General features: G+C 58.6%; 1 protein-coding gene across 2 annotated transcripts in view; it reads left to right on the top strand.

Annotated features, from left to right (window-relative positions):
• Nucleotides 1-26,764, top strand: part of VANGL2 (VANGL planar cell polarity protein 2) — a 39,299-nt gene that overhangs the window by 8,768 nt on the left and 3,767 nt on the right. Inside the window, exons 2-8 of one of the 2 annotated variants that reach the window (XM_044449118.1) lie at nucleotides 3,642-3,844; nucleotides 16,479-16,750; nucleotides 20,739-20,859; nucleotides 22,156-22,763; nucleotides 24,566-24,702; nucleotides 25,533-25,668; nucleotides 26,354-26,585. In XM_044449118.1, the coding sequence (XP_044305053.1) occupies nucleotides 16,680-16,750; nucleotides 20,739-20,859; nucleotides 22,156-22,763; nucleotides 24,566-24,702; nucleotides 25,533-25,668; nucleotides 26,354-26,585 (1,305 nt within the window). In that variant the 5' untranslated portion in view covers nucleotides 3,642-3,844; nucleotides 16,479-16,679. Of the gene's footprint in view, nucleotides 1-3,641; nucleotides 3,849-16,478; nucleotides 16,751-20,738; nucleotides 20,860-22,155; nucleotides 22,764-24,565; nucleotides 24,703-25,532; nucleotides 25,669-26,353; nucleotides 26,586-26,764 lie in introns of both variants that reach the window. The other variant, XM_044449117.1, reaches the window with a different exon arrangement.

The raw sequence follows: 26,764 nt of genomic DNA, 5'->3' as shown, positions 1-26,764 counted from the left end.
CAGCATCCGTTTTGTTGCCCGTATCACCCTGCTCCATCAGTGGCGTCGGCTGGTTTCAAGGCGCTGGTGCTTGCTGAGAAACCCTGCACCGCAGGGGCCGGCCTGCAGGCTCCCCTGTCCAGTACGCACTGCCCGTAGGCTGAGGACTGCCTCTGAACTCCCCCACCACACCGGACGGACGGACGGACGGGGACTTTTCCCAAGGGTGGGGCTTTCCTGCATTCAGTTTTAGGCAGGATGTTAAAGTGTTTTTGTTCTGTGTGTCTTTGGAGTAATTTAGGTGTATTTCTCTCTCTCTCTGAATGCTTTGAGCCTTTAAATTAAAAGCCAGGGTGTGGGCTTTTTCTGGGCTTCAGATATAAATAAATGGACCACTGGCTGGGTGCCGTATTGCAAGGTGGGGAGAGTGGGAAATGTTTAGGAAAAGCTGGAGCCCGTGTCCCGTGAGTCAGCTTTGTGCTTATGGGGGAAGGCGGTGGGGCAGATGGACCTGCTTCTTTCAGCCGAGTGGGGTAGGTGGGTGAGGAGCCAAGCTGTGCCTGCTTGGAATACCTTGGCACAGTTACTGGTTCAAAATGTCTTTGGAGCGCTGCATCTACCTGTGCTGGTTGTTTTGGTTTGCACTGGTGGCCTAAAGGATGGGAGGAGGGATGGCCTGCCCTCCAGGTGTCAGTCATTTCCTTGGCTGGTTGCCTAGAGGGAATCTTATGCGCCACAGGTGACTAGGCATGTGGCCGTGCAGTGAAAACTTGTGCCTGTTTGCTTGGTCGTAACCGTGCCTTGAGCTCAGTGGGGCTTCCTCTGGTGAAAGTGTACATTGAATCGCAGCCTCAGTCTCTGTGCTGTGATTCGGCTTTGCCCCTTTTGGCTTTAAAACATCACTGGAAGCTGACGCGCTCGTTAAAACAGCAGGATTGCGCTTTCACAGCAGCAGCTGAAGCAGTTGCGGCCAAGGAGGATCCAGGCAGCAGGGACCAGGAAAGTGCCCTAGAGAATCTAAAGGTCCTGGCCTGATGCCTGAAGGAACCGCTCTTTCCCATGGAGGCTGCTATGCAGAAAGAAGCCACCACCGAGAAGGCCAACCCAGGAGCCACGGCTTAACCTGAGAGGGCAGGGAGTGTGGTGAAGGCTTTCCAGGGGTGACTGCAAAGGCTGGAATTGTTCATGCAGGAGAAAGTGGCCCAGCAGGCTGAACAGGAAGGTGGGAGAGGTCAGATAAATCCCGCCATCACAGGCCGGCTGTGCAGCACGAATCGCAAATGTGCGCACCAGTGGTTACCTGTGGGGGCCCCCCATACCGGGCAGCTGCATCCAGACGGGCACAGGCGCCTCCGCCGCCTGAAGGCACTTGTGAGTGTGCGCGCCAACTGTGTGCAGGGCCTCTTCTCACGCTTGCTTGGACATGGGAGGGCCACCTGGCGTGGGGGGCACAAATGACACGCCCACACGTGCACACGGTGAGAATGCTTCCCGCACCCCTCGGATGCCTTTTGGTGTGGGTTCGGTTCTGTATTTCACCTGTTTCGGGTGAGCAAATGTCGTCAGCTGGCAGCTCCCAGCAGGGCTCATGGTGGATGATGCTGGGGTGGCGGTCTGGGAAGCCACAGGTTTCCCACCCCTTATTCTGGCCGCAGCTCATTTTGCTCTTTCTTGGTGGTATGAGGTTCAGAAGAGCTTTGCTGGATTCGACAACAAGTCCCATGTCTTGGCTTCCAGCAGTGGCCTACCAGAAGCACCCAGAAAGGCCCCAGACCGTGGAGGCTTCCTTCAGGCCACCCTAGCGCAGGGGTCAGCAACCTTTAGCACTCAAAGCGCCATTTGGACCCGTTTCCCACAGAAAACACCGGGAGTCGCAAAACCCGTTTGACACCTAAAATGAAGATGACACTGCATCTATCGTTTTTTACCTTTATGCTATGTATAAAAAAACTATGGTGTGCTGCATTTATGAAATCAATGAACTGCTACAGAGAAAACAAATTCTTATTTCTGCATGCAACAAAAACATTTTGAACTCCAAAAAAAAAAGACGCTGGGTTGAAAGTTACTTTCAAATAAAATACTCAGTGTCTATCTGAGTCCTCCTCGTATTTATGAAATAAAAAGCTGAACTTATATTATCCACTAGCAGCAAACCAAGCATGCCACCTGCAGCAAACCAAAAATGCCGTTTGCTTCTGTGTGCCCTCATCCTTTTATCACGTGGTGAAATATTGAACAAACATCCCTCTCCCAGTGTAATAATGTTGCTGGACTTTTTATAAGAATTGTCTTAAAACAAGAAGTAGTTCTATATCTTCTTTATGATTTAGCTGCAGCTTTTGTTCAGTCACTAAAAACTGTTATTTTTAATCTTACAGTATAAACTGGTAGGATTCCTTTCATATATTTTGAATAGGAGAACAGCTTCCTGCAGAGTCAAAGTCAGTGCGAAAGGGCTCTGCATGTATTAAACAGCAAACCCCATAAGTTCGTCAGCAGTAAAAGCAAATGAATCTACCCACATACCATTAAACGTTCAGCTTTCTTCAGAAACTTTTCTTCGGATTTATCCATGGTTGGAGGGGGGAAAGCTCAGTAAATCGGCGCTGAGCCGGTCATGGATATAGGTGTGTTGGTCCCAAGCGCAGTTTTTAACATTCAGATGAAGGAGATTACATTGGGATAAAGAGAATCTTTTCAGCAGTGCTTCCTGTAACATGAGAGCCTGCAGGAAGCTTGTTTAGCAGAGGAATGTAGCAATTTACTTAACTAGCTGATTTACTTAACTAGCTAGCGCTCCTGAGTGGAGCTTGGAGCAGATCAGCAGCTGTGCCGGAGTGTGTTTTGAGCGATGGAGCCGCAGCAGAGGGTTCAAGAGCCGCGTGTGGCTCCGGAGCCGCGGGTTGCTGACCCCTGTCCTAGAAGAACCCCTGTCCGTCCTTCCGTCCTTCCTTCCTTCCTTCCTTCCTTCCTTCCTTCCTTCCTTCCTTCCTTTCTCCATGAGTTTGTCTAAGCTCCCTTGAAAGCCAACAAAGCCCGCATTCCCCGCAGCATCTCGTGGCGTCAACTTGCTATTCACTGCCCTGCATCTTCGGCCAGTGGACTTCTTTGGATGGCCCTGAGGTCTGACGTGATGACAGAAGGGGAGACTTTATCCATTTTCTGCACTCCACACATAAAAACAGAGAAACTGAGCAGGTCAGAAGGGACCTCCCAGGCCATCTAGTCTGACCCCCAACTCCAGCCGGCTCCACTCACAACATGCCCACCATGTGCATGTCCAGCCTGTCCTTGAACACCCGCACCGATGGGGCCTCAATCACCTTGTGTGGAAGCCCCTTCCATACCCTTGGGGTCCTAACTGTCAGGAAGGACTTCCTGGCATCCAAATTGAATTCCATAAACTTCTGTTATGTGTTTCCTCCCATCAACCATTTCTGAATCAAAAAAGCCCTGGCAGGGAAGGGGCACTGACACCCCGATCCTCTGGTTGCCTCCTTGGGGTGTTCTGTGGCTGCTGCTCCTTTTGGCCAGAGATTAAAGAGGCATTGAGCTCCATCTGGCCAAGGGGAGGCTGTGGGGTGATCCCTGCAGTCAAGGGGCCCAGGACAGGCCGCCCTGCTGGCAGACCTCACCGTTCCGATGTGTTGTTTCCACAGCTTGCTTCCGGAATCCAGGCATTACAGCTGTTATAGATGCTGAAATTTGGGACGTGTCGTGCCGACTGGGACGGGACCAGGGATTGGACCCAGCTGCTGGCTGCTTCGAGGGCTCCATGATGCCCAGCCTCCCGCGGAACTGACTGACTGGCAGGGGAAGGCGCTCCTTTGTTGCGGTGACAGGCCCGTGGCCGTGCCACCAGGTTGGTGAGTGTCGTGTAACGCGTAAGATAGGGGTGCTCGTCTGCGTGCTTGAAGTGTGGATCCCGAGCTGCTGTCCTGTCTAAAAGACCCCACCCCCCCGGAATCTCGGAGGACATAGAAATCCTCATAGCCACAAGATGTATTTTTAAAATTTGTTGTTTAATATTTTTAACGGTTTTGCATTTCTTTGAAGAAGAAAAAGGTGAAAAGAAAAAAGAGGGGAAGGGGAAGGGGAAGGAAGGCACTAATAGCTTAGCATTAGTTTGAGAGGGGGAGCACCCAGGTGCAAAATGGTGATTCAGCAGAGCAGGCACAGGGTCTCGGAATGAGGAGCCTTAGTGGAATGCTGAACCCGGGAATTGGCTCAGTGCCGGGACCGGAGCTTGCACAGACACCCTTTAGTACACAAACGTACTTCTGTCTTTCTCCAGCCTCTCAGCTTCAGTAGCCTCAACTAGGAAGAAAGCAAGTTTATTGTCACTACTTTTCTTAAACCACTGGGGACCCAAATCCTTTCTTGATCCCCTGAAGTTCCCCCAGGAAATCCTGACCTACCTCCTGTCCACGTCTTTCGTTTGGAGCCATGGGAGGCTCAGGCACGGTGCGCGTGCACATGACTGCTGCGCTTCGCCAGATGAAGCTGGCGGCGGTTGGGCGAGGGGCCGGCCCCCGGGCCTGCGAGGGCTCCGTGCAGTTGCTCCCCCGCCGGGGGTTTTTGGTGTTCCGCGATGGAAGGCGAGCCCTCCGTCATGAGTCGACTGGAGGCAGTGGGTTGTCTTGCCAGTACTGTAGTGCGAGTCTCCTGTAAGTCCCGGCAACTCTTCTGAGAGACTTCTCTGCACACCGGAATCCTAACTGCTGACAAATGGTGAGATGTCTCCAAGACACGAAGCGCGGCTGATACCCCCTTCTGTCAAAATGAGGAGGTTATTCACCAGTCCTGAGACGTCAGGATGGGTTTGTCCCCCCACGGCCGCGTGGTCTCATTCGGACCCAGGCTTCGTGGCTGTATGGCTTCTGTGGTGCGGCGCGCAAGGATGCGCTCGGTCGAGAAGAGCAGTGCTTGGATCTGCTCAGGCAAGAGGCTGGCAGAAAGACCTCGGGCCAGTCGCTTTTCCCAGCCTGAAAGCCTTCTAGAGGTGCTGAGAAAGGGAGAAGAGCCGTTTGCCCCGCTGTGAGCTCCTTGGGATAAAGGGAGAGCAGTAATTTATTTGTCTGCACAAAACAAATAGCAGGTTTATAGCTCCCTGCTGCAAATCAGTGGCTTGAAAAAACGGGGGGTAGTGGCTGCGGGTTGTGGTGGAGAGGCTTGTGCGCGCAGGGTTGTGCGTGCACGACTCTGGAGTGTGTAAGGCCATGTGAAGGATGCTGGGCAGAGGGCCAGTCCAACCTCATGTTTCCCAAACTGCCGGTCAGGCGTGTGCTCCCCCGGCAGATAAATGGAGCCGGTGGGTAGCCGGCAGCGCGAGAGCGTTCGGCTGCAGCGGACCCGCTCCATGACCCGCAGCTCTGCGGGGTCCCTGGTGGGGATGCTCCCCGCCCCGCCTGGAGGCGCAGTCAAGGACCGTTCAGCGCGTGCGTTGCGGCGCACTTTTGGGGCTACTCTGGGGCATTGGCAACCGCCCTGGGCCCGGCTGGGTGCTGGGGGCCGATCCCCGAGCGCAGCGCTCCCCTTCATGTGTCTCCCCCTGCCTGCCCCAGCCCTTCCTGTTACCATAAATCTTCCGAGGCCTGCCCAGCCCTCAATGGGGCTTGCCAGCGCCGCAGCCACCCCCAGCCCTCTTTTCAAGAAAAGCCCCGCGCCCTTTGCCCTGTTCCAAATTTTCCTCCCCCTCCGCTGTTCCTGCTGCCTGGTTTCCCGAGAAACCCTCTTTTCCCCCCAAACGCAGCTCGGGGGGCAGGGCTGGTGGGGATGGCTTTTTCCTGGTCGACACCCCGTCTTCCTCCCCCTCCGCCGCACGCTCTGGATGCCGGCCGGCCGGCGAGCTCCTCGGCCCCGTCGCCATTGCCTAGGCAACCGGGGCGGACATGTTTGCGGGCCGGGCTTTGTTTTCCTGTTGTGATAAATGTGCAGCAGCTTCCAGGGACTTTCACAAAGGCCCCTTCTTCCCTCCAGTCACCTTTTCCCGCAAAATCCCCTCTGCCCCCCCCCAAGCCACGGAGTTGGGCAGGGTGGAGGCGCAACTCTGGTGGCTTCCTGTTGCGACGAAGTGCTCCTGGGCACGGGAAGGGTGCTGGGGGCCGTTCCAGCCCCCCAACCCCTCCCCGCACATGCCCCACGCGCACCTCAGGGGCAGCTGCAGTGGCTGCGGCTCCGCTGGACTTGGCGGAGGATCCACGGGGGCCTCCGAGTCTCTGGCGGGCTGCCCAGCGGCATTGCCCCCTTGCAAAGTGCTGGCAGGAGGCCTTGGCCTCGGGGGGGGGGGGGGGAACGGCCATTCTTAGGAGGGAGTCCGGAGCATGGGGCTTTTGCTAGCGGAGCAAAGTGGTGGAGCTGCGATTCTGCGTGTTAAATACTGGGGTCAAATCGGATATACTAGGTATATTTCAGTTAGATCACTCCGTTTGCATCGTTTTGATTCTTTTTAATAAATCCCTTGGTTTTGTCAGTATGTTAAACTAATTAATTTTAAGGCAAACATTTACAAAAACAAGTGCTGTGTTTGACACCTCTCTGTCTGTTTTTCCTAAGACAATGCCTCGTTGAAACATATACCTGGATCAAAAAAAGTGCCATTTCCTTTTCATTTCTACATACATTTATTCAGATCCATTCCTTTTATTTCTGTTGAACTGCTTCTGAGAAATGCGGATAAATGGCAACTTAAAGGAAACACGATAAAATGTTGTAACAACAAAAGGCGCGTAAAATACAATCCCGTAACAGAATTTTAAATAAAGCCACATAGAGCCGACGGAAGGAATCACGTGAAAAAGCCTTCTCAACTTCGAAACCAGGGCGGTCTGAGGCAGCTGCTTGAAAAAGGCACCTTCTCGGGGAGGCCATTCCATAACCCGTGGGGCGGTGTAGAGATAAGTGCAAGACCAGAGCAATGGCCTGGGTGCCACAGAGGAACGGCCCCTCTTTTTGTCCCCGTCACCCAAAAGTCAGTTGGTGGGACGGAGAGAAGGCCCCGGGTGATGAGAAGCGCTCTGAACGAGGGGTGGATTCCTTTGCTCTCTGGGCAGCCCTTCCTGGGTTTTCTCCATGCCTGTTGTACTGCAGATCCCATATCCTCAGCCATATCCTGGCTGGAATGGTGGGAGTTGTAATCTGGCACAGCTCAGGGCTACCAGATTGGGGAGGGCAGAGAGCCTTACAAGCCAGATCCATTTTGTTGACTTGAGCCCCGAAACCGATTGGCACATCAGCCAAGCTGGCCACCTCGTACCAGATCACCTTCCAAGGCAGCCCCGTTGCAGCCGGCCGGGGGTGGAGGTGGCCAGGAGGTGGCCAGTGGTGCCTCCTGCTGGACGGGACACACTGGGTGTCCCACATGGCCCTCCTTGGGGCCCACTCCTTCTGAAGGAGGGCTGGGTCTGGGAGCAGAACCGCCTTGGACTGGCTCGGCAGCTCCCCCCAGGACGCTCGGCTCAGTAGCCAGCGGCACCTCCTGCCTGGCCCGAGGCTCAGCTTGGTCACCCACGCCAGTTGCAGGGCTGGTGCTGCCCCCTCCTAGTTCAGAACCAGCCAGCAGACCTCTTCGTTTGGGTCTGCGAGACTCCACTAACGACCTGCTCCCGTTTGTGGACCGACCTTGAGTGGCTTGAGCCCCAATCTGTTTTGATGGGTTAGTATTAAATACGTACTTACTGGTTTATCACATCCACTCCAAATGGCTTGGAGCTTGTGTGTAGTCCTGAGAGCTTCCCACCTTTTAAGTGCTTATGTATTTATTTAAAAATAATGTTAAATAAAAACATAAGTAAGAATGGCCCCAGATGCTGGTTCCCAGTGTCCCCTCCTACTTGAGATCAGAGGGTGGAAATGAAGGAGAGACCCGGAAACTTCACGCAGGCATTCGCAAGCATGTGATCCGCTTTGATTGAATTGATTCTGGAAATGTGTGTCAGCCCTGTGGGTCTCCTGGGGGGAGGCAGGGCTGTGGGATCCCTCGCTCTGTCCCCAAGACTCAGCTGGTGTTAAGTAAGCACCCGCCTTTGTAGTGGCACTTGGTGTTCCTTGACTCCAGGCCACTGGGCCAGGGTGCGGTGCTGGGTCAGTGCGGGGCCAGCTCGGGCGTGACGCGCTCCGGACCAGGGCCAGGGGTGCCTCTGTGCCTCGGGCTCCGCCGGGGGCCGCATCGCACCCGCTCTGCGGAGGACTGCGCCCACCTGGGGCCATGACAGCTTTCCAGAGAAGGTGGTGGGGTGAAGGAATGGGGAGGAACATCCAGGGACAGTGAGGGAGCCCCTGCGTCGCACAGTTGACTGTGAGTGTTCCTGAATGAATGAAGGAATCTTTTCCAGTGAATGAAAAAATTACGTTCACTTGTGAATGTTTCTGTTTTTATACAACGCCGGGCCTGCTGGAGGCATCCTGAACGCCCAGAGAGGTCGGCACTCCTCAGCTCCCTTTCCGTTTCCATCAGGTGTGCCTGGCTCCCTGCCGAATGCGCGGCTGCGGCACCTCACAGGGGAAGGCCGCTCTGCGGGGAGGCAGGCCGGGGGTGCCCGTGGCTTTTGGGCAGCCGATCAAACCACTTCACTGAAGGCCCTTGAAGAAAAGCTTCCCTTTGCCAGAAACATCTCCTCATCGGAGACCGACTTAGTGTGTGTCACCTTCACACGTGCAGTCTGGCCGCATTCACAATGACGTGGTCCAGACGGCCTCACAACCCGCATGCTGGAGTTGAGCCGGGTAGTCGCGGGACTGTGGGTTGCTGCTGAGAGGTGGTGACCAGATTTCCTCACCTGGCTGCACTAGCAAGCGGTGGCCTTGTGTTGCCCAGACCTGATCCGTGTGAGCACAGAGGCACTGTCCAGTCGGTTGCCGCTTCGGCCCGGTGGCACCCAGCAGGTTTCCCGGGGCCTCCAGCGGGGCAGAGCAGAGAGTTCCCCATGCTTTCCACCCGGCCGTTTCCACCCAGAGATTCCACAGGCTGCGCTGGGAGCATCCCACGTCCAAGCAAGGGCCTCATGCTTGGGCTGCCGCCTGCTCCTTCGTGGCCTTACATCCCAAAAGCCTGGGGCGCCATTCCTGCGGTGGGTCTGCAGTCCTAAGCTCATTTTGCAAATTGATGGTGGTAACCGGTTGGAATTTGAAGAAGAGAAGAGCCCATGCAAGGTGCCCCGGGTCCCTTGTAAGAAGAGTGCAAGAAACACGGCGTGCATGTAATGGAGTCATAATACTGCTTAATTACTGTGGGGTATGGCTCTGTAGCAAGGGCAGGATCCTTAGCTAGCAGCAATTTTTTCCTTCCATTTAAAATCTCCCAGGGGGCAATCTCTTATTTAAATCAACGGACACCTGAGGATTCCATTTTATCTGTTTCCCTGTTGCAACGATAAATTGATCAACTCCTACATAGAATTTAGGGTTTCTTTGCATGCCTCCAGGGCCATAAAATCTTAAAAGTAAAGGGGTGGGTCTACTTATTACTTGATTGAGGAGCCAGTCTGGCTTAGCCATTAGCATGTTAGACGGAGACTCCGGGACCTGGGCACCAGTCCCTGCTCAGCTTACGGGGTGCTTCTGAGCCAGTTTCAACCTAAGCTAGCTCACAAAGTTGTTGTTAGAAAGAGAACACAAAGAGAAAAAAGCCAGCTTGGGTTCTTTGCAGGAAAAGACAGGATGTAAAAAATAATATAATATAATATAATATAATATAATATAATATAATATAATAATATATCTTGAAAATGCAGGATTTGGCAGGAAGACAGTGCCAGAATTTAAAAGTTACCCAATTAATGCTTGTCCCTGAAAAGCAAACACCAATAATTTTTCAAAGATTCCTTTCCAGTTCCTTGCAGAAATATTCAACCCTCTCCCCACTCCCCAGACTTGTCTACATTTTGCTGTGTTCAACCTGGAACTGAGTTGGGTTTGATTGGCCTTGTGGCCTCAGGATGCACAACACTGTGAAGATGCCAAGTGTGTTTTCCTTGTGGCACCACAGTTCGTAAGCAAAAGCGAGCTGCTCCTTGCTGGTCGCATAGGCGGCCCCCAAGCCAGGACCTGGGTGAGGGCCAGCGGCCGCCCGTGCGGCTGCAGGGCTCGTGGGGTCAGTGTGCCTCGCCCTTCCTCCTGGCCAGATGGCCGTGCAAGCTCGGATGGGGGCGGAGAGCACGGGGCGGGTGTGCCGCAGCTTCCGTGCCGAGGCATCGAGGTTCTTGTTCACACGCAAACCGCTCTGGCTGTGTGTTTCAGAGTGTCATCCTGTGGGAAGGGGAGCCGCTGGGCCCTGGCGGCCTGAAGCAGGTTTTCCTCCACGGTTGCCCATACTGGGCTCTGTCCATTCTGTCCTCAGCCCGCACCAGTTTCCTAGTCCTTGCGATGAATGCTTCAGGGAGACCCTGCAGCACAGCGAGATTCTGCATAAGCCACGGAGACTCACCCGGCCGCATTCGTTTGCGTGTGGCGGCCCCCTGCCCATTCGCGTCCCGGGCAGCGGCGAGTGGCAAGCTTTCTGTTGCAGCCCCTGGCAGGGCACTGACTGATGGGCATTGCTTGCTTGCGAGCGGCAGGGGCACACGGCGACTCCCGATCAAGGGAAAACGGTTCCAAATCTGCCCAGCAGGGAACACAGAAGGATGTTGATGTCTTGGAGGGGATAGAAAGAAGTCTGTCTGTTGTGGTGCGACCTTTGTATCCATGCCGACCAGGCCCAAAGCTTCCAAATGGACCGTTGACCATTCCACAAGGGGGACAAAAATGGGCAGCTCTCCTGCCCATCTCGGAGAGCCGCGGTTCCGGAATACGCCTTCTGCACGGGCTGCATGTCTGCCCTAAAGTGCTTCTGCCCTGCAGTTCAGTTGCCTTCTGGGACAGGGCTAAAGGGCCTTCTCTCTTGGTTACCATTTGTCAGAGAGCTGGCTCAGCTCTGTCTGTCTGTGAACCAGAACACCATTTTGAAATGGTTTTATATGGTATCTTGTTTGCCAAGGAGACAAATTTATAGCTTTTGTTGCTCTTACCGACTGGGAAGCCACACCAAAGGGCCTTCTCGTGCGCCACGATCTTTGGTTCCCTGGAGCACGTGGGCACAGAAACGTTGCCGCGGGGGGCTGGAGCAACGGCACAGGGAGGCTCGAGCCCGATCCGCCCACGCGCAGCTGTGGTCCTCTTCCGAGGAGGAGCTGAGCCGGCCCTGTGTTGGAGCAGAGTGGCCCCAAGGGGGGGAAGCAGGCCTTCTGGGGACAGGGGTTGAGTTCCTGCTCTGTACTGAAGGCGGGTGCTGGGCAGCCCAGTCAAACAGAGGCATCTTAAGCGGTGCTTGCTGCCCTGCCTCCAGGGCAACATAATGCTGTTCCTCCAGTTTACCTGTCTGGGAACATCTGGTTTGTGAAGCCTCCCGGACTTCCAGTATGTAAAAGTGTGTCTTTCAGCTTATTGAGCCTGTCAGCTGAAGGAAGTGCAGAAAAGGAAATCTGCTAATGAGCATCTCACACTTTGAACCTGGGTTCAAAGCACCCCTCTGGATTGCGGTGGGGAGCAGGTCCCCCCAAAAGGTGCTTTGGAGGGAGCTAAACTGTCGCGCTTTGGGGGAACAGAAGGGATGCTTTTGGAAGACTGCTGGAATTGCAAAGAGGTCTTTGGTGTGCAGAAACTGAGTGCATGTTCTGTAAGATTCCAGTGTAAAAACATTTTCTGTTTTGGGGGAATGAGGCCTCTGCAAGTTTTCACTGACAGTAGGTCAGTAGCCCTTGGATGGCACCTGAAAGAGCTGTGAAATGTGGCATCACAGTCCCGGTGTTGCCCCAGCAGAAGTAGCTGCTGCGAGGAAAAGTATCGCAAAACAAAAGCTTTTAAGATGTCTTTTAAACCAAGATAGCAGCTCTCGGAAAAGTTGATCTTGTCATGATCCATTTCAATAAACAGAGCAAGGTTTCTTAATTTTTCAGAACTGGGAGATGAGGTAGCCGTGACACTCGCCGGATGACAAACAGAACAATTTGTTGGCGGTGTTAAGGAGGTGCGTTGCATTCAGGATTCAGTTTTTACTCGGGTAGGAGATTAGATTTAGCTACAAAAGCTTCAGCCCCTCCCTCTAAAATCAAACACACTCAGAATCCATTTGAGACAGTAATATTAAAACTGGTTAGCATATGACCTTTGCATGATGGCGAGGAACCTTATCTAGTTTACTCTGTTTGGTATTTGGTAGCGAGAGACAAATGGGGCATGATTAGGTCTCGGGCATTTATTAACTTCAACTCTACTTTAAGTTGACTTAAGACTTATTAGAAGTATTGATGGAAACCTGATTTCCTAAACAACATTATTTTCTTTCCCTATATAAATGGTGTGGGGGGAAAGGACTTCTTGTGGTACCAGGACAAATAAAGTATAAAAACTGAATCAGTACTCCTTGTCCTGTAAATGCTTATAAATATTATGCTACTTGGGATCAGAAGATGAATTTGAATGACTTTGCTGATGCTTCTTCGCACCCAGTGCAAAACATGAGAGTAGCCTTAACGAAAATAAAACGGGACCTGAAATTCCAATCCATCCTGAATTAGATAGCTTTAAAATCACAGTAAAGCCCACCTGAGAACATCAGCATGTCGCAGAGGCTAAGTCCCTTGCAGAGGTCTTCCCCTGTTTCAGGATGGGTCCTCAGGGCGTCTAGAGCCAGGGTTTCTTGGGTCACGTGGAGAGTCAGGTCTTCCCAGCTTCCACCTGCTTTCTCTTCCTTTTGCTTTTCCCAAATCCCTCTGAGCGCCCCGTGAGCCAAGAAGCTCCAGGCACTCGTGCATTTCAAAGCAGCCACTTACCTGACTTGGCCGCAGCCGCACCCTGTCTGGTTCCACTTGGCCCTGCTGGGTTTGTGTGCCCAGGTGCCTGTCTTTATATGCCCGTGTGTGCGCCTGTGCGCACGCGCATCCATTCACACTGCGTGTTCTGATCAAAACCCAGCGGGATGGTGGCCTCTGGGGGGGCGCTCCACCCTTGAGCTCCGCCAGCAAGAGGCCAGCCGGATCCCCTCCTGGCATCCCGCGAAGCCCGTGATCCCCCCTCGCCCGCTTTGAACTGCTGAGGTACCTGGGCTGGCTTCCTGAGTTTCGGGAGTGGGAGGATTCTGGGGGGGGGGTGCACGTGAGGAGAAGCCAGCGTGAGGATCCCCCTCACCGGAGGTGGAGGGGGGCGCTCCCTGCTGCCAACACAGGCTGTCCCGCCCTGCACACGTGGGCCTTTTTGGGCCCGGAATGAAGGGGCACGTCCCTGGAGGGCGGCCCGGAGACGCGACGTGCAGGGCTGGGTGATTCAGCGGCAGCTGCGCCTCATCAAACCTTGGCTGGCGGGCCCGTCCCAGCCTTCCCCGCCCTGCGCAGGATGGGAGACGGGGACGGTGCCGGTGCCGTCTGCACTCGGGTGTGACAGGGTGCCCGTGCCAGCTGGTTTTGTGCCCCAGTCTGTTCCGGCCCCGTGCCGGCAAGACAGGAGTGGCTTGCCCCCTCGGGCGGGGCAGGGCAGGCCAGGCCACACGTGTCTTGCCATATTCCCAAGGGCTGGGGAGGCTGTGCTGAGCTGACGAGGGGTTTGGGCCACAGGCCGAGGGCTGACTTGGCAGGGCCTTTTGGATGGCAGTAGCCACCAGAGAAATGGGGAGGCGAGGGGGCGGCTGGCAGAGGGTGGCGGCGGCTGCAGCCTGCTGAGCGGTGATGGGCGCACTCTGGCGCTCGAGAAGTGGCCCCGTCTGGCTTTTCGGGCCTGGCAGAGCCGCCTCTCCGAAGCGGTGCTGAGCGCACAGCTCCCCTTCCTCCCATTTGGCCTGAATTTGCCATGGGGAAGAGGCTCTTCAAGGAGCAGATCTGCTGCCTCGGCATCGTGTGCTGGAGCCGGGCCCACTCTGCACTGGGGCCTGTGTCCGTGCGTTCGGCAGGGCCGGAGCCAGAGCGAGTGACGTGGCTTCGTTTCCAAGGCGTTGTCCGGCGAGTGGGGGCAGGAGCGGGGGCGGGAGGGTCCCCCATGGACTGGCCTCTGGGCCACCGGGCGGCAGCAGGGCAAGGACCAGGAGCCACCTGCTTCTTGCTCCCGGCGCTGATTGGTTCTGGCAGCTGCAATTTGGCAGGGTTGCTTCCGGTGCATCTCTGCGATTTCTGGGCTGTGGAGAGCCAGTGGCAAGGTTGGCTCTGGGGCTGGGAGTGAGCACGAGACTGGCCACACAGCGGGGAGAGCAGGGGGGGCAAGAACCACCACGGACCCATCCCGAGGCGGGTGAGCGCAGCGGGATCCCTAGGTGGCCACTGCCTTTCCCCTGGCTCCACCCCTTCCCCAGCCAGCCGTCCTTGCCGGCTTCCTGCCTTTTGTGTGTGTTTTCCCCATCCTGAAAGGCTGAGCTGCTTCCCTCAGGCTTTGTTACTGGCTGCAAGAGGTTTAAGATAAAATAAAACAGTGTTTTTCAGCCTGGGAATGGCCAATGGAGTTTGGCCCTCGGGTTCGACACCTGTCGTGAGAGGACTGCTGCAGAAGCTCGGGGCGCCTAAAGTTCTGGCCTTCTTTTTGCCTTGGTTATAAGGACGAGAGAAAGCCCTGCTGGATCAGACCCATGGCCCAGTCCCGTCCCGCACTGTGCACGCTGTGTGACCCAGCTGTCCGGCGCATCCCCAGGCAGGAGGTGTGCGAGGCCTCCGCCAGCCCAGCTCCTTGGCAACCGCAGCACGCAGGTGTGCCGCCTTTGGCGGGGGAGGCCGCCCGTGGCCAGCAAGGCCAGTAGCCGCACAGAGCCCCCTCCCTCACGAACACGGCCAGTCGCCTTTTAGAGCCATTCGAATTGATGACCCTCACCACTTCCGTGGCAGCAAATTCCATCATTTCAGCCAGCTCCAGCCCCCTGATTATTTTTGTTGCCCTTCTCTGTGACTTTTCCAACTCATTAATGTCCTTTTTCAGATAAAGTGACCAGAACTGGACACAGCAGTCCAAGCTGCACTAAAAATCTGGATAAGGGAAGTAAGATCTTGACAGTCCAGTTTTCTGTTCCGCTCCTTACTATGCCAGCGTGGAGTCGGCCTTCTTCACGCAGCTGCGCCCTGGGCCGGCATGTCCGCTGAGCGGCTCCCCCTGCCCCAGGCAGCTGGTCTTGCCACAGGGGCTTGTCTTGAAAAGGAAGCCCGCTGAAATTCCCCAGACAGAAGGGCGTCCCGCTCTCTCCACCCGGCTGCAGCCACGGACAGTGGGCGACGGGACAGACGCTGCCCGAGCCGAGCATCAGTGTGACCGGCCTGCTGCTCTCGGGCGCCGCATGCGAGAAGCTGCAGCACCCAGGCCCGTGCTGGGTTAGGGCCGGGGTTCCCACCACGCCAGTCCCAACGAGCACCTCTCTCCTGCACCACAGGGCCCCAGGCAGAACTTCCTCCCCTGCCGGGGCCCACGGAGCTCCTCGGCAGGGGCTCCGCCCAGAGGGCTTCTTTCCTCACCTGGTTCCCCAGATCCCTGTGGGGTGGAACCCGCACCTGCTCTGGCCGAGGCCCTGCCCTGCCCTGCCCTGCCCTTCGCCCCCGCCCCCCGAGGAGCAGGGAGAGGGCCAGATCCAGGGGTTGCTGGGAACCAGCTGTTCTGCGTTCTGCCAGCTCGTATTCCTCCCAGGGCGGCTGCATCAGGCTTGTCCAGACAGACACCCGAAGCCCTGCGGGCCGCCCTGAATAATTCATTTCTCGGCTGGCTGCGCCTGCGTCTTTATGAGAGGTGGAGAGGCAGAGCGGGGCACGCCGGTGAGCGGCACTCGCTTGCGGCACCGGCCCTACTGGAAGGGGGACCGGGCCAAGTGGATGCAGGCAGTCCTCACAGGGCCGGTTTTCTTCGGAAACAGCCAGACAAGCGCTCTCGCCGTCCGGCTTGGTGTTGGGAACGGTGGTGTTCCCTGTTCCCCAAGAGTCTCCCTCCTCCCCGTGAATCGGGGTTCAACCCCCCGTTCTGCTGGCCCCCTGCTCTGGCTCTGTGCATTCCTGTCTTTTGTGCGTCCGCTGCTTGTTACCGAGCCCCTGAGCCTAGTGCCCTCCAGATGAGTCGGACTAGCCACTCTCTGCTGGCTGGGGGCGCTGGGAGTTGTAGTCCAGCACGGCTGGAGGGCTTTGGGTTGGGGACGCTCAGGCCCCTGCGCTCGGCGATTCTGCGCCCGTCCCTGAGCTGGGCGCGTGGCCTGCCTGCAGCCTGTGCGCGGAGCAAGGGCCCCTCGGCCACGTGCTTCTGCCCAGGGTCTCGCCGCGCCACATCAGGGGCTTGGGGTCGTTCCCTTCGGACGGGCCTCTGCGCCGGGCGTCCGGATTCACAGGGCGTCCCCTTGCAAAGTGGCAGCTGCCAGTGGAGGGACCGGGGGGGGGCTTAGAGTGGGGGTGCCCGGCAGCAGCACCCTGCCAGCCACACGGAGGCCCTCGGGCGGCCCAGCGCGCCCCTGTGCCGGGTGCGGGTGTTCTCGATGGGCGGGATGGCAGCCGAGCGTCCCCCTCTCCCTCCCCACGCAGGTGCCCCTTTTCTTCTGAGACAAGCCCAGCCAGCCGATCAAAATAGAGTCCCTCAAGGTGAAGGTCGACTTCCTGAAGGTGCCGCTCGGCCTGAAGAAGCCCACGCTGAAGGAGGCCGCGGCTGCCTTGGCTGCTGCCCCGGGACCTGGGAGACCAAAGCCAGCCAACGTGGACCGCTATAAGGCTCGGCGATCCGACAACATGGACAACGAGTCGCAGTATTCCGGGTACTCCTACAAGTCTGGGCACTCGCGCAGCTCTCGGAAGCACAGGTGAGCTGGCCGGGGCCGGGGCGTCTCGTTCTCCAGCTCCCCCTTTGCGTGGGGCATGCAAGGCCGTCTTCAGGAGCCGAGCGGGATTTTCGCTGATCGTACCTGCCACCTTTCCGCCAGTGCACTTCGGGCACTTCCCCCTGCCAGTGGGGGCCACACGGTTTCATGGGCCTGCTGCAGAGGTGGGAAGGGGCTTCTTGGCTACACTGATTTCTGGGACTCCAGCTGCATTGGTTTGTATTCTCCCTGTCCCCAGTACTGGGATTCAAGGTAGCTTACAGTAGTAAATACTTGCACACTCCTTCATTTAGTAACACGAAAGAAGAAGGAATGCAGATAAAGGAAGTAGCCCAGTGCAGAAGGGACTCGGCTGCTCACCATGCCATGGCCACTGCAGGAGGCGAGGGGCTGGGTGGAACTGGGGGGGCTCGCTGCCCCTCCGCCCTCCCCTCTGAGGCAGCCGAAGCGACTGTTTGGAAGACTCCCTTGTGCTGCCTGGTCTTCCCTTTACCGTCACTTCCTGAGCTCTGTTTTAGGCTGCTTTTCTACCACGTGTGTGTGGCAAATAAATGCTACAGTAAAGTGCTGGAGGTTATTTTAATAAATTATTTTATTAGATGCTTACTGCAAATTTGTGCAAACAACAAGAAGGTGGCTTGTGAGGTAACCCACTGGCAGTGAAGGGACCCTGGTCTTCCCCATTCTGGGAGTTTAATCCAGCATGTGGGGAGGCTACCAGGCTGGGAAAGGCGGAGGGGGCTGTCAAGGAGCCGAGCTTGCAAGAGCAAAACAGCCCAGCTTTTTCCTGCATCTCCATCCGCATAACTTTGCTAGCTTGTGAAATGATGCAATGGTGTGGTAGTTTGAACATTCCTTGGCATTGCCCTTCTTTGGGATTGGAATGTAAACTGACCTTTTCCAATCCTGTTGAGTTTTCCAAGTTTGCTGACATATTGAGTGTAGCACTTTTACTGCATCGTCTTTTAGGATTTTGAGTAGCTCAGCTGGAATACTGTCGCCTCCACTAGCTTTGTTGTTGCTTAGACTTCCCAAGGCCCATTTGACTTCACATTCCAGGATGTCTGGCTTGAGGTCAGCGACCAGCCAATTGTGGTTATCAGGAACATTAAGGTCTTTCATGTATAATTCTTCTGTGTAATCTTGCCACCTCTTCTTAATCTCTTCTGCCTCTTTTAGGTTCTTGCCATTTTAGTCCTTTATCATGGCCATCTTTGCATGAAACATTCCCTTCATATCTCCAGTTTTCTTGAAGAGATCTCTGGTCCTCCCTAATCTATTGTTTTCTTCTGTTTCTTTGCATTGTTCATTTAAGAAGGCATTCTTATCTCTTATATTCTCTGAAATTTGGCATTCAATTGGGTATATCTTTCCCTTTCTCCCTTGCCTTTCGCTTCCCTTCTTTCCTCAGCTATTTGTAGAGCTTCCTCAGACAACCATTTTGCTTTCTTGCATTTCTTTTTCTTTGGGATGGTTTTAGTTGCTGCCTCTTGTACAATGTTGCGAACCTCCGTCCATAGTTCTTCAGGCACTCTGTCTATCAGATCTTAATTCCTTACATCTATTTGTCACCTCTACTGTATATTCACCAGGATTTAGGTCAGGGGTCCTCAAACCTATTCAGCAGGGGGCCAGTTGAGAGGTGCCGGCGCTAGCTGCGGGCTGGAAGGGTGGTGCTGGCAGTGCACACGGGCCGGTGGGGGGGCCGGGGTGGTGCGCGCTGGCACGTGCACTGAGGTGGGGGTGGGGTGCGTGGCGAGGCAAGGCAGGTGCATGAGGCAGCAGCTTGCTTGCTTGGAGATCCTTTTCCTGCTGCCTCCCTGCGTGCGGGGCGAGGTGGCAGTGGTGGGCACGCGCATGGGTGCAGCGGGTCCAAATGGGCATGATGGGCTGGATCCGGCCCCCAGGCCTTAGTTTGAGGACCCATGATTTAGGTCATACCTGACTGGCCTAGTGTTTTTCCCTACTTTCTTCAATGTAAGCCTAAATTTTGCAACAAGAAGCTCATGATCTGAGCCACAGTCAGCTCCTGGTCTCGTTTTTACTGACTGTAGAGCACTTCTCCATCTTTGGCTGCAGAGCACATAGTCAGTCTGATTTCTGTGATGACCGTCTGGTGATGTCCATGTGCAGAGTCGTCTCTTGGGTTGTTGGAAAAGAGTGTTTGCTATGACCATCGCGTTCTCTTGAGAAAATTCTGCCAGCCTTTGCCCTGCTTCATTTTGTACTCCAAGGCCAAACTTGCCTGTTATTCCAGTTATCTTTTGGCTTCCTACTTTAGCATTCCAATCCCCCATGATGATAAGGACATCATTTTTTGGTGTTAATTCTAGAAGGTTAATTCTAGAATTCCTGTAGGCCTTCATAGAACTGGTCAACTTCAGCCTCTTCAGCACCAGTGGTTGGGGCAGAGACTTGGACTCCTGTGATGTTGAAAGGTTTGCCTTGGATTCGAACTGAGATCATTCTGTAATTTTGGAGATGGTATCCCAGTACTGCTTTTCCTACTCTTTTATTGACTATGAAGGCTACTCCATTTCTTCTGAGGAATTCTTGCCCACAGTAGTATACCTGATGGTCACCCGAATTAAATTCACCCATTCCTGTCCATTTTAGTTCACTGATTCCTAAGATGTTGATGTTCAGTCTTGTCATCTCACGTCTGACCACGTCCAGCTTACCTTGATTCATGGATCTTATATTCCAGGTTCCTATGGAGTATAAATCTTTGCAGCATCGGACTTTCCTTTCACCACCAGATACATCAGCAACTGAGTGTCCTTTCGGCTTTGACCCAGTCGCTTCATTCTTTCTGGCGCTACTAGTACTAGCCCTCTGCTCTTCCCCAGTAGCACATTGGACCCCTTCCGACCTGAGGGGCTCATCTTCTGGCATCATTTCTCTTAGCCTGTTCATACTGTCCACGGGGTTTCCATGGCAAGGGTACCGGAGAGGGTCGCCATTTCCTTCTCCAGTGGATCACGTTTTGGCAGCGCTCCCTGCTGTGGCCTGTCCGTCCTGGGGGGCCCTGCCCGGCACGGCTCATAGCTTCCTTGAGCTACGCAAGCCCCTGCGCCACAGCAAGGCACGATCCATGGAGCAGATTGTCCTGAGGCCCCCGGCCAAATGTCTGGAAGGCTCCCCGAATGCCAGTCTCAGTTTCCCTTTTGCTCTGCCTTTCCCCCAGCCCCCTCATCCAGGGGTTTCAGACCTCTTTCAGCCTGGGGGCCAAAGTCGAATTCAGAGGAGACCTCTGGGGTCTGCCTGTCCCCGGGGGGAAGGCCGATGGCGTGGAGCCAGCCGCACGTCCAGGCCGCAAGCCCTTCTAGCCAGTCATGGAGCCTTCAGGAGACGGGCTTCCAGAGCAGGGGATGGGGGCCCGCCGGGCAGGGTGAGCGGCTTTGGCCCGCTGACCTCACCCCCCGTTGCCTGCTGCAGAGTGGGGCCCTGCCCCCCCGTCCAGGGCCGCTGGGTCTCTTCCTCCCCCGGGCCCAGCTGCGCTGCCCCACAGGGCTCTGAGAGCTCTGGGAGTGGCGGCCTGGGGCACGCCTGCCCGCTGCGCCCGTCAGCCGGGGCTGCCAGAGGGCACGGGAGGAGCGGGCTGCAAGCACAGCTGGGCGGGGGGGGGGCTCTGTCCGGGGCAGCCCCGCTTTGTGCACAGGAGCCCCGGGGCCGCCCGGCAGAGCGTCAGGAGCCGGGAACGCTGCCGAGACCCAGCCGGTCTGCGCCCTCCGCATGCCCCTGCCCGCACTCGTCAGCCTGAGCCAGCCCGTCCAACGGGCAGGGGCTGTGGGGCCCCGGGTTGGAGCGGCTGACTTGGAGCCAGCCCTGGGCGCGACGCGGCGGGAGGCAGCGGTGCGGTGCCCTTGGTGGCCGCGGGCGAGCGCAAACAGGGCCGGGCCTGCCGCGGCTGCACAGAACCCCGCTTTGCTCCCCGGGTCACGGCACGCGTCTCGCTCGTCCGATGCAGGGAGCGGCGGGAGCGGCACCGATCCAAGAGCCGAGACGGGAGCCGAGGGGACAAGTCTGTCACCATCCAGGCGCCTGGAGAGCCCCTCTTGGACAACGAGTCGACTCGCGGTGACGAGAGGGTGAGTGTCACCCCGGGGGCCCCCCCGCACCCCCCAGGCCTTATGAGCGAACGCCTATTTCTGGGACTGCATGCAAGAGCCGGGCGGGGGCGCTTGCCAAGCACACGCTCCGTCTTGTCGGCCTTTCCAGTCCTCCTGCTCGTGGGGAGACCGGTATTCTGTTCTCTTGCCGTTCAGACAAAGACGGCTACCCAGAGAGTCTGCAGCACCCCAAAAGTCTCGTGTAAGCGAAGGCAAGCAAGGCGCAGACCCTGCTTGCCCATGAAGGGAACAGCACAGGGGGGCAGTGAGGGAGGAACAAGGAGCAAGAAGATCCCAGGAGGTGTGCTCTTGCCGCCCCGGCGCCCCTTTGGGGTGGGGTGGTCTTCTCCCACTGGGGTGGAGTCGCCCGGATCCCCTTCCTCCACCACTCCACTCCGGCTGCGGCACAGGACCGCTCCCCCGCTGCAGTTCCAGGAAGTCGCCAAGTCTGGCAGGAGCCGCACGAGTCCAGCCAGAGCCAAGCAGCTGGCAGTACGAGGGACCGATTCCTGGGAGCCAGTGGCCAAAGGGGCAGCCAGTCCACGGCCCACGTCTGGCTCCTGTGCCTGGCGCAAACCTGCTGAAAGCAAAGCCGTCTGACCGGGCTCCCTCCTCTGGCGTTTGGCCTACCTTGCAGGGCGGTTGTAGGGAAGAGCAAGCACAAATGCCGCGTGTGGCTAGCAGGCTAATGTCAGAAGAGTGGCCGGGTGGGGTTTCTGCACAAGGCACCCGTGTGGGGAGCTCAGTTGTGGGGAGGAATCGTACCCGTGCTGAATGCGAGAAGGACAGCCGGGCGCCCTGCAGACCAGGGCTGCGTGCAGAGAGCCTCGGGCTCACCCAGCATTGCCAGCAGAAAGGGCCCTGGAAAGCAGGCGTGCGGCAGCCTTTCCCGACCCGGCAGAGGTGCTGGCGGACACCTGAGCCAGGAGGTCGGCCTGCCTGGGGAGCCTTCTGAGGGAGGGGCGTGTGCCCGTTTGCTCTGCATCCTCCCCGGGAGCCGGGCAGTCTCTGTGCCGCACGCAGAGTGAATTGCTGGTGCGTGGGAAGCCCGCCTGGTGGCTTTGGACCTGCAGGGGGAGCATTCTGTGTGCAGGCGAGAGTCCGGTCCTGCAAGTCACACCTCTGCCAACGGAGCCGGAGGCCCGGGGCGCCGCCTCTTCTCTGCCTGGGCCTCCTGGGCTGTGGCCGAGAGGGGCCTTCCCGGGGGGGTGCCGTGCTGGGGAGCGGGCCGCGGCGGCCCCCTTGAGACGCCCCCCCTTGCGCTCGCTCTCGCAGGACGACAACTGGGGCGAGACCACCACGGTGGTGACGGGCACGTCCGAGCACAGCCTCTCGCACGATGACATCACGCGCATCACCAAGGACATGGAGGAGAGCGCCCACCTGGACTGCTCCCGGCACCTGGGCGTCCTGCTGGGGGGCGCGCTGGCCCTGCTCTCCTTCCTCACCCCGCTGGCCTTCATGCTGCTGCCCCAGCTGCTGTGGGGGGAGCGGATGGACCCGTGCGGGACGCCCTGTGAGGGGCTCTTCATCTCAGTGGCCTTCAAGCTGCTCATTCTGCTGCTGGGCAGCTGGGCCCTCTTCTTCCGCCGGCCCAAGGCCTTCCTGCCCCGCATCTTCGTCTTCCGGGCCCTCCTCATGGTGCTGCTCTTCCTCCTGGTGGTCTCCTACTGGCTCTTCTACGGCGTCCGCATCCTGGACTCGCGCGACACCAACTACCAGGGCATCGTGCAGTACGCCGTCTCCCTGGTGGACGCCCTGCTCTTCGTCCACTACCTGGCCGTGGTGCTGCTCGAACTGCGGCAGCTGCAGCCCCACTTCACCCTCAAGGTGGTGCGCTCCACCGACGGGGCCAGCCGCTTCTACAACGTTGGCCACCTCAGGTGAGCGGGGCCGGCGGGGCGGGGGCCGCGCACTGCTCCTCGCGGGCTGGGGTCCGGGGGCGCTGCCTGCAGGGGGCGCGCCAGGCCCTGCTGGGACTGAGGCGGCCTCGGGGAGCACCCGAGGGGGGCCATGATGCGCCGCTGCTGGGCTGGCCCTGGCCCTCTGCGCCAGGGCCGCTGGCACGGCTTCCCTCGGGCTCCCGGTGTGGGTGGCACCGTGGGAGCCCAAAGGAGCGCCCGCCTCCGCCTCCCAGGCACCTGCCCTCGCTCAGCTCCGGACTGGCGGTGTGGTCGGCGCGTAGCGTTGGGGCGGGTCTGGCAGCACCTGCCCCTCCGAGCGTCCGGGGCTGCCTCTTGAGGCGCTCGGGGGGGCGGCTGGTCTTCCGGAGCAAGCAGTGCCCTGGGGAGGCCTGCAGACGTTCCAGGGGGCCCGGTGGCTCCCCCAGCGGCCTTCCCCGAGCCCTCTGCAGCGGCCCCAAGGAAGTGGGGCAGAGCAGCGGCTGGGGCTGCTTTTCACACGGCCCGCATCCTTGGTGCGGCAGCAGCTGCCATTGGACCAGCCACGCCAGAGAGCGCTGCTCGCCCGCCGCCCAGAGCTCCCTGCCAAGAGCGGCCCGCGAGTGCCGGGGGTGCCCCCAGGGCTCGGGCTCTGGATTGCCGCGAGTGGCCCAGGGGAGGCCCGGGGGATCAGCGGCTTCCTCACCCCCCACCCAGCTGCCTGGTCCCCCACGTGGTTTTTCCAGCAGGCCTCCTGGCAGCTGGGATTGCTGCAAAACCGGTTCCCGGCGGTGCTGCAAGTGAGTGCTTTGGAGGAGGTGCGGGTGGTGTCTGGGCGCCGCCTGCCTCCCCCTTTGCCAAGCCCCTCGAGCCACCTCCGTGGCCGTGGCCCCTTTGCGGTCTGGGGGCCCGGACAGCGCCTGCTCTGCCAGAGGGACTCTCCGCCTGCAGGGGCCGCCAGCCCTCCTCTGCCTGGGACAGGCTCCTTGCGGCCAGCGCCCTGCGGAGCGGGCGAGGGCCTCCCGGGCAGCATTGCCACTGGCGGCGGGGCTGGCGCCAGGCGTCTCCAGCTCCCTGCCAGGGCCTCCTGGGAGTCTCCATCCTTCCAGGCGGATCCTTTCATGCTGTGAGATCTTCCAGTTCTGGGAATCGCGTTTAAGAAAGGCCCAGAGAGGCTGGGAAGCATTCGCAGGAGGGCAGCAAGGGCGATCCGGGGACTGCAGGCAGAGCCCTGTGAGGAGAGATGGCGAGAACTGGGCAGGCTCAGCCTGGGGAAGGGAAGACTGAGGAGAGAGCGGATACTCCAGAGGTTCTCCACGAGTACCTGAAAGGCTGTCACAAAGAGGAGGGCCGGGGTCTCTTCACAACCATCCCGTAGCGCAGGACACGGAGGTTCCGGAAAGCCGGAGTCAGGTCCCGTCCGAACACTGGGACTCCTGGCTGCTCGCGCAGTCAGCCAGCGGAAGGGGCACCTGCCCGGGGGAAGCCGGGGCCCCGCGGGAGGCAGCCGGGCAGCCACCGAGAGGGATGCCCGAGCAGCGGCTTGGGCCTGGTGGCCCGCCGGCCCCTTCCGACTCTACGCTTCTGTTGCTCTTGTGGCTGTTCTTGGTCTTTGAAAAAATGGGAACAGCTTTGGAAGTATTTATTGACAGGTAGTACACAAACTATTTAGAATAAATGAATGAATCAGGTGTTGCTGTCCTTGCCGTGGAACCAGAAACCCAAACCTGAGCAGAGTCCAGGATCAAATGCCCCTCTCGTCTCCAAATACCTCCGAGCCGCCTCTCTTCCGCCTCTCCCTGCAGCATCCAGCGTGTTGCGGTGTGGATCCTGGAGAACTATTACCACGACTTCCCAGTCTACAACCCTGCCCTCCTCAGCCTGCCAAAGTCGGTCCTGTCCAAGAAGATGTCCGGGTTCAAGGTGTACTCGCTCGGCGAAGGTGAGCTTGCTTGTGTCCTTGCTGTGTGCGGGGAAGCACCCGCTGATGCCGAGGGCGGTGCTCCAGCCAGCCAGGCGCGCTCTGCCCACTGCCGGGCCGCTTCTGGCCCTCCCAGTGTGTTGGCCTCCAGCTCCCATAATCCCTCAGTACCGGCCAGGGCCGAGGGAGGTGTTGGCCAAGCGTTTGGAAGGCCAGAAGTGGCTCACCGGGGATCTCCAGGGGCCAGTGTCTCTCTGCTTCCTGCCAGCGGAGATCCCAGGGACGGATCCGCTGTGCGGAAGGGCAGCTCTGCGAGCTTCCCAGGGCTTCCCCGCCGCTCCCGTGCTCTCTTTGCTGCAGCGACTGTGTGGGTTGAGAGTGATCAGGCCAAGCCAGGTGAGGGGGCGGAGCAGAGCTGCTCGGAATTGCCTCTGTCACCCACCCCTCAAGCAAGTGCGTAAGGCAAGGAGCCGACCGCAAGCAAGGGCGTTCTCCTTCAGCCGCACGGAGCAGGCGGTCAGAGGATGTGCGAGCAGGGAAAGAGGTGCCCACCCGTCCCTCCCTCTGGCTGGCCCTCCTGCCGCCTGCCCAGCGCCTCCCTGGGTGTCCCGCTCTCCTGTGCGCAGAGGAGAGGCGGCGAGCGGCAGGCGTGGCAGCGCCTCTTTTGCTCCCGGGGGTGGGCTCCGTGCTCCACCCCTGGGGGGCCACAGGCCGCCACTGCTGGCTGCGGAGTCACTGAAGGGCTTGTGGGCCGGGTTGGCTGCGGCACAACGGGGGCCGTGGTGCTCTGTGTGGCTCCACCCGGAAGGCTCCGGTAACCCCCCTGCTGCCACACGCTCCCCCCCCCCCAGAGAACACAACCAACAACTCCACCAGCCAGTCCCGCGCTGTGATCGCCGCAGCTGCCCGGAGGCGGGACAACAGCCACAATGAGTATTACTACGAGGAGGCCGAGCACGAGCGCCGGGTGCGCAAGCGGAGGGCCAGGTAGGTCCCCTGGGGAGGCGGGCGAGGGCCTGCGGGGGCGGGGGCAGCGTGTCCCACTGCGCGGAAGCGTGCGTCGCCGGATCCTCAGAGGGCAGGCCTGTCGCCTCCGTGCGCCGTGGCGCTCCCGTGTGCCGAGTGGCGCTGCCAGTAGCCCGAGACCAGGGGCGGTTGCGGCAAGGCCACGTTCCAGTTGCAGGCGAGCCTCCCCGACGGGGGCTCCCCCGTGACGTGGGTTCGCCTTTAGCCTGAGGTGGGCATCTCCCACCTGACATGGGGCAGCCCAGGACACCTTGTGGGGTGGGCTCCTTGTCCCAGCCAGATAGGTCCAGACCTGGGGTAGGGGGTGAGCTCAAGTAGAACAGCCTTCGAGCCAGAGGGCTGGCCGGCCCTGGATCACCCCCTCAGGCACCCCTCAGTGCCTTGGATTTCCCAGGCCGCCCCCTTCCTTCTGGCCTCTGCCTCCCCCTGGCCACACGAAGCCCCAGCTGTGCCCGGCCCCACGCAGAAGCTGCCCAGCAGACTCTGGGGGACGACACGCTGCCAGACGCGCAGCATGGCTGTCCCCGCCGGGCCGACAGCTGCTCCACGGCCAGCGCCACCGCTCTCTGGCCTGCTCCCTCCGCCCAGCCCTGCGGCGGCCGTGGGCATCCCCTGCTCAGCCCCGTGGCTCCTCTCGTCCCGGCAGGCTGGTGGTGGCCGTGGAGGAGGCCTTCACGCACATCAAGCGGCTCCAGGAGGAGGACCAGAAAAACCCGCGGGAGATCATGGACCCGCGAGAAGCCGCCCAGGCCATCTTCGCCTCCATGGCGCGGGCCATGCAGAAGTACCTGCGCACCACCAAGCAGCAGCCGTACCACACGATGGAGAGCATCCTGCAGCACCTGGAGTTCTGCATCACCCACGACATGACGCCCAAGGTGGGGGCAGGGCTGGGCGGGGGCCTGGGGGGCAGGGCTCACACGTGCCCCTTTGCCCCCCCCCCCCGGCGCAGCGGAGCTTCCTAGATTTGGGGGCGAGCTTTGAGGCCTGAAGGACTGGGCCAAGGAGAGTCTGGCGTCCTGACGGCCAGGCAGAAGCTCATGAGCCAGGCACAAAG

The sequence above is a fragment of the Varanus komodoensis genome, unplaced genomic scaffold, assembly GCF_004798865.1.
Source record: "Varanus komodoensis strain SLA01 unplaced genomic scaffold, ASM479886v1 scaffold57, whole genome shotgun sequence".
Taxonomy (NCBI): domain Eukaryota; kingdom Metazoa; phylum Chordata; class Lepidosauria; order Squamata; family Varanidae; genus Varanus; species Varanus komodoensis.
Note: the sequence above shows the minus strand (reverse complement) of the source record. Positions and strands in the feature narration are given on the sequence as shown.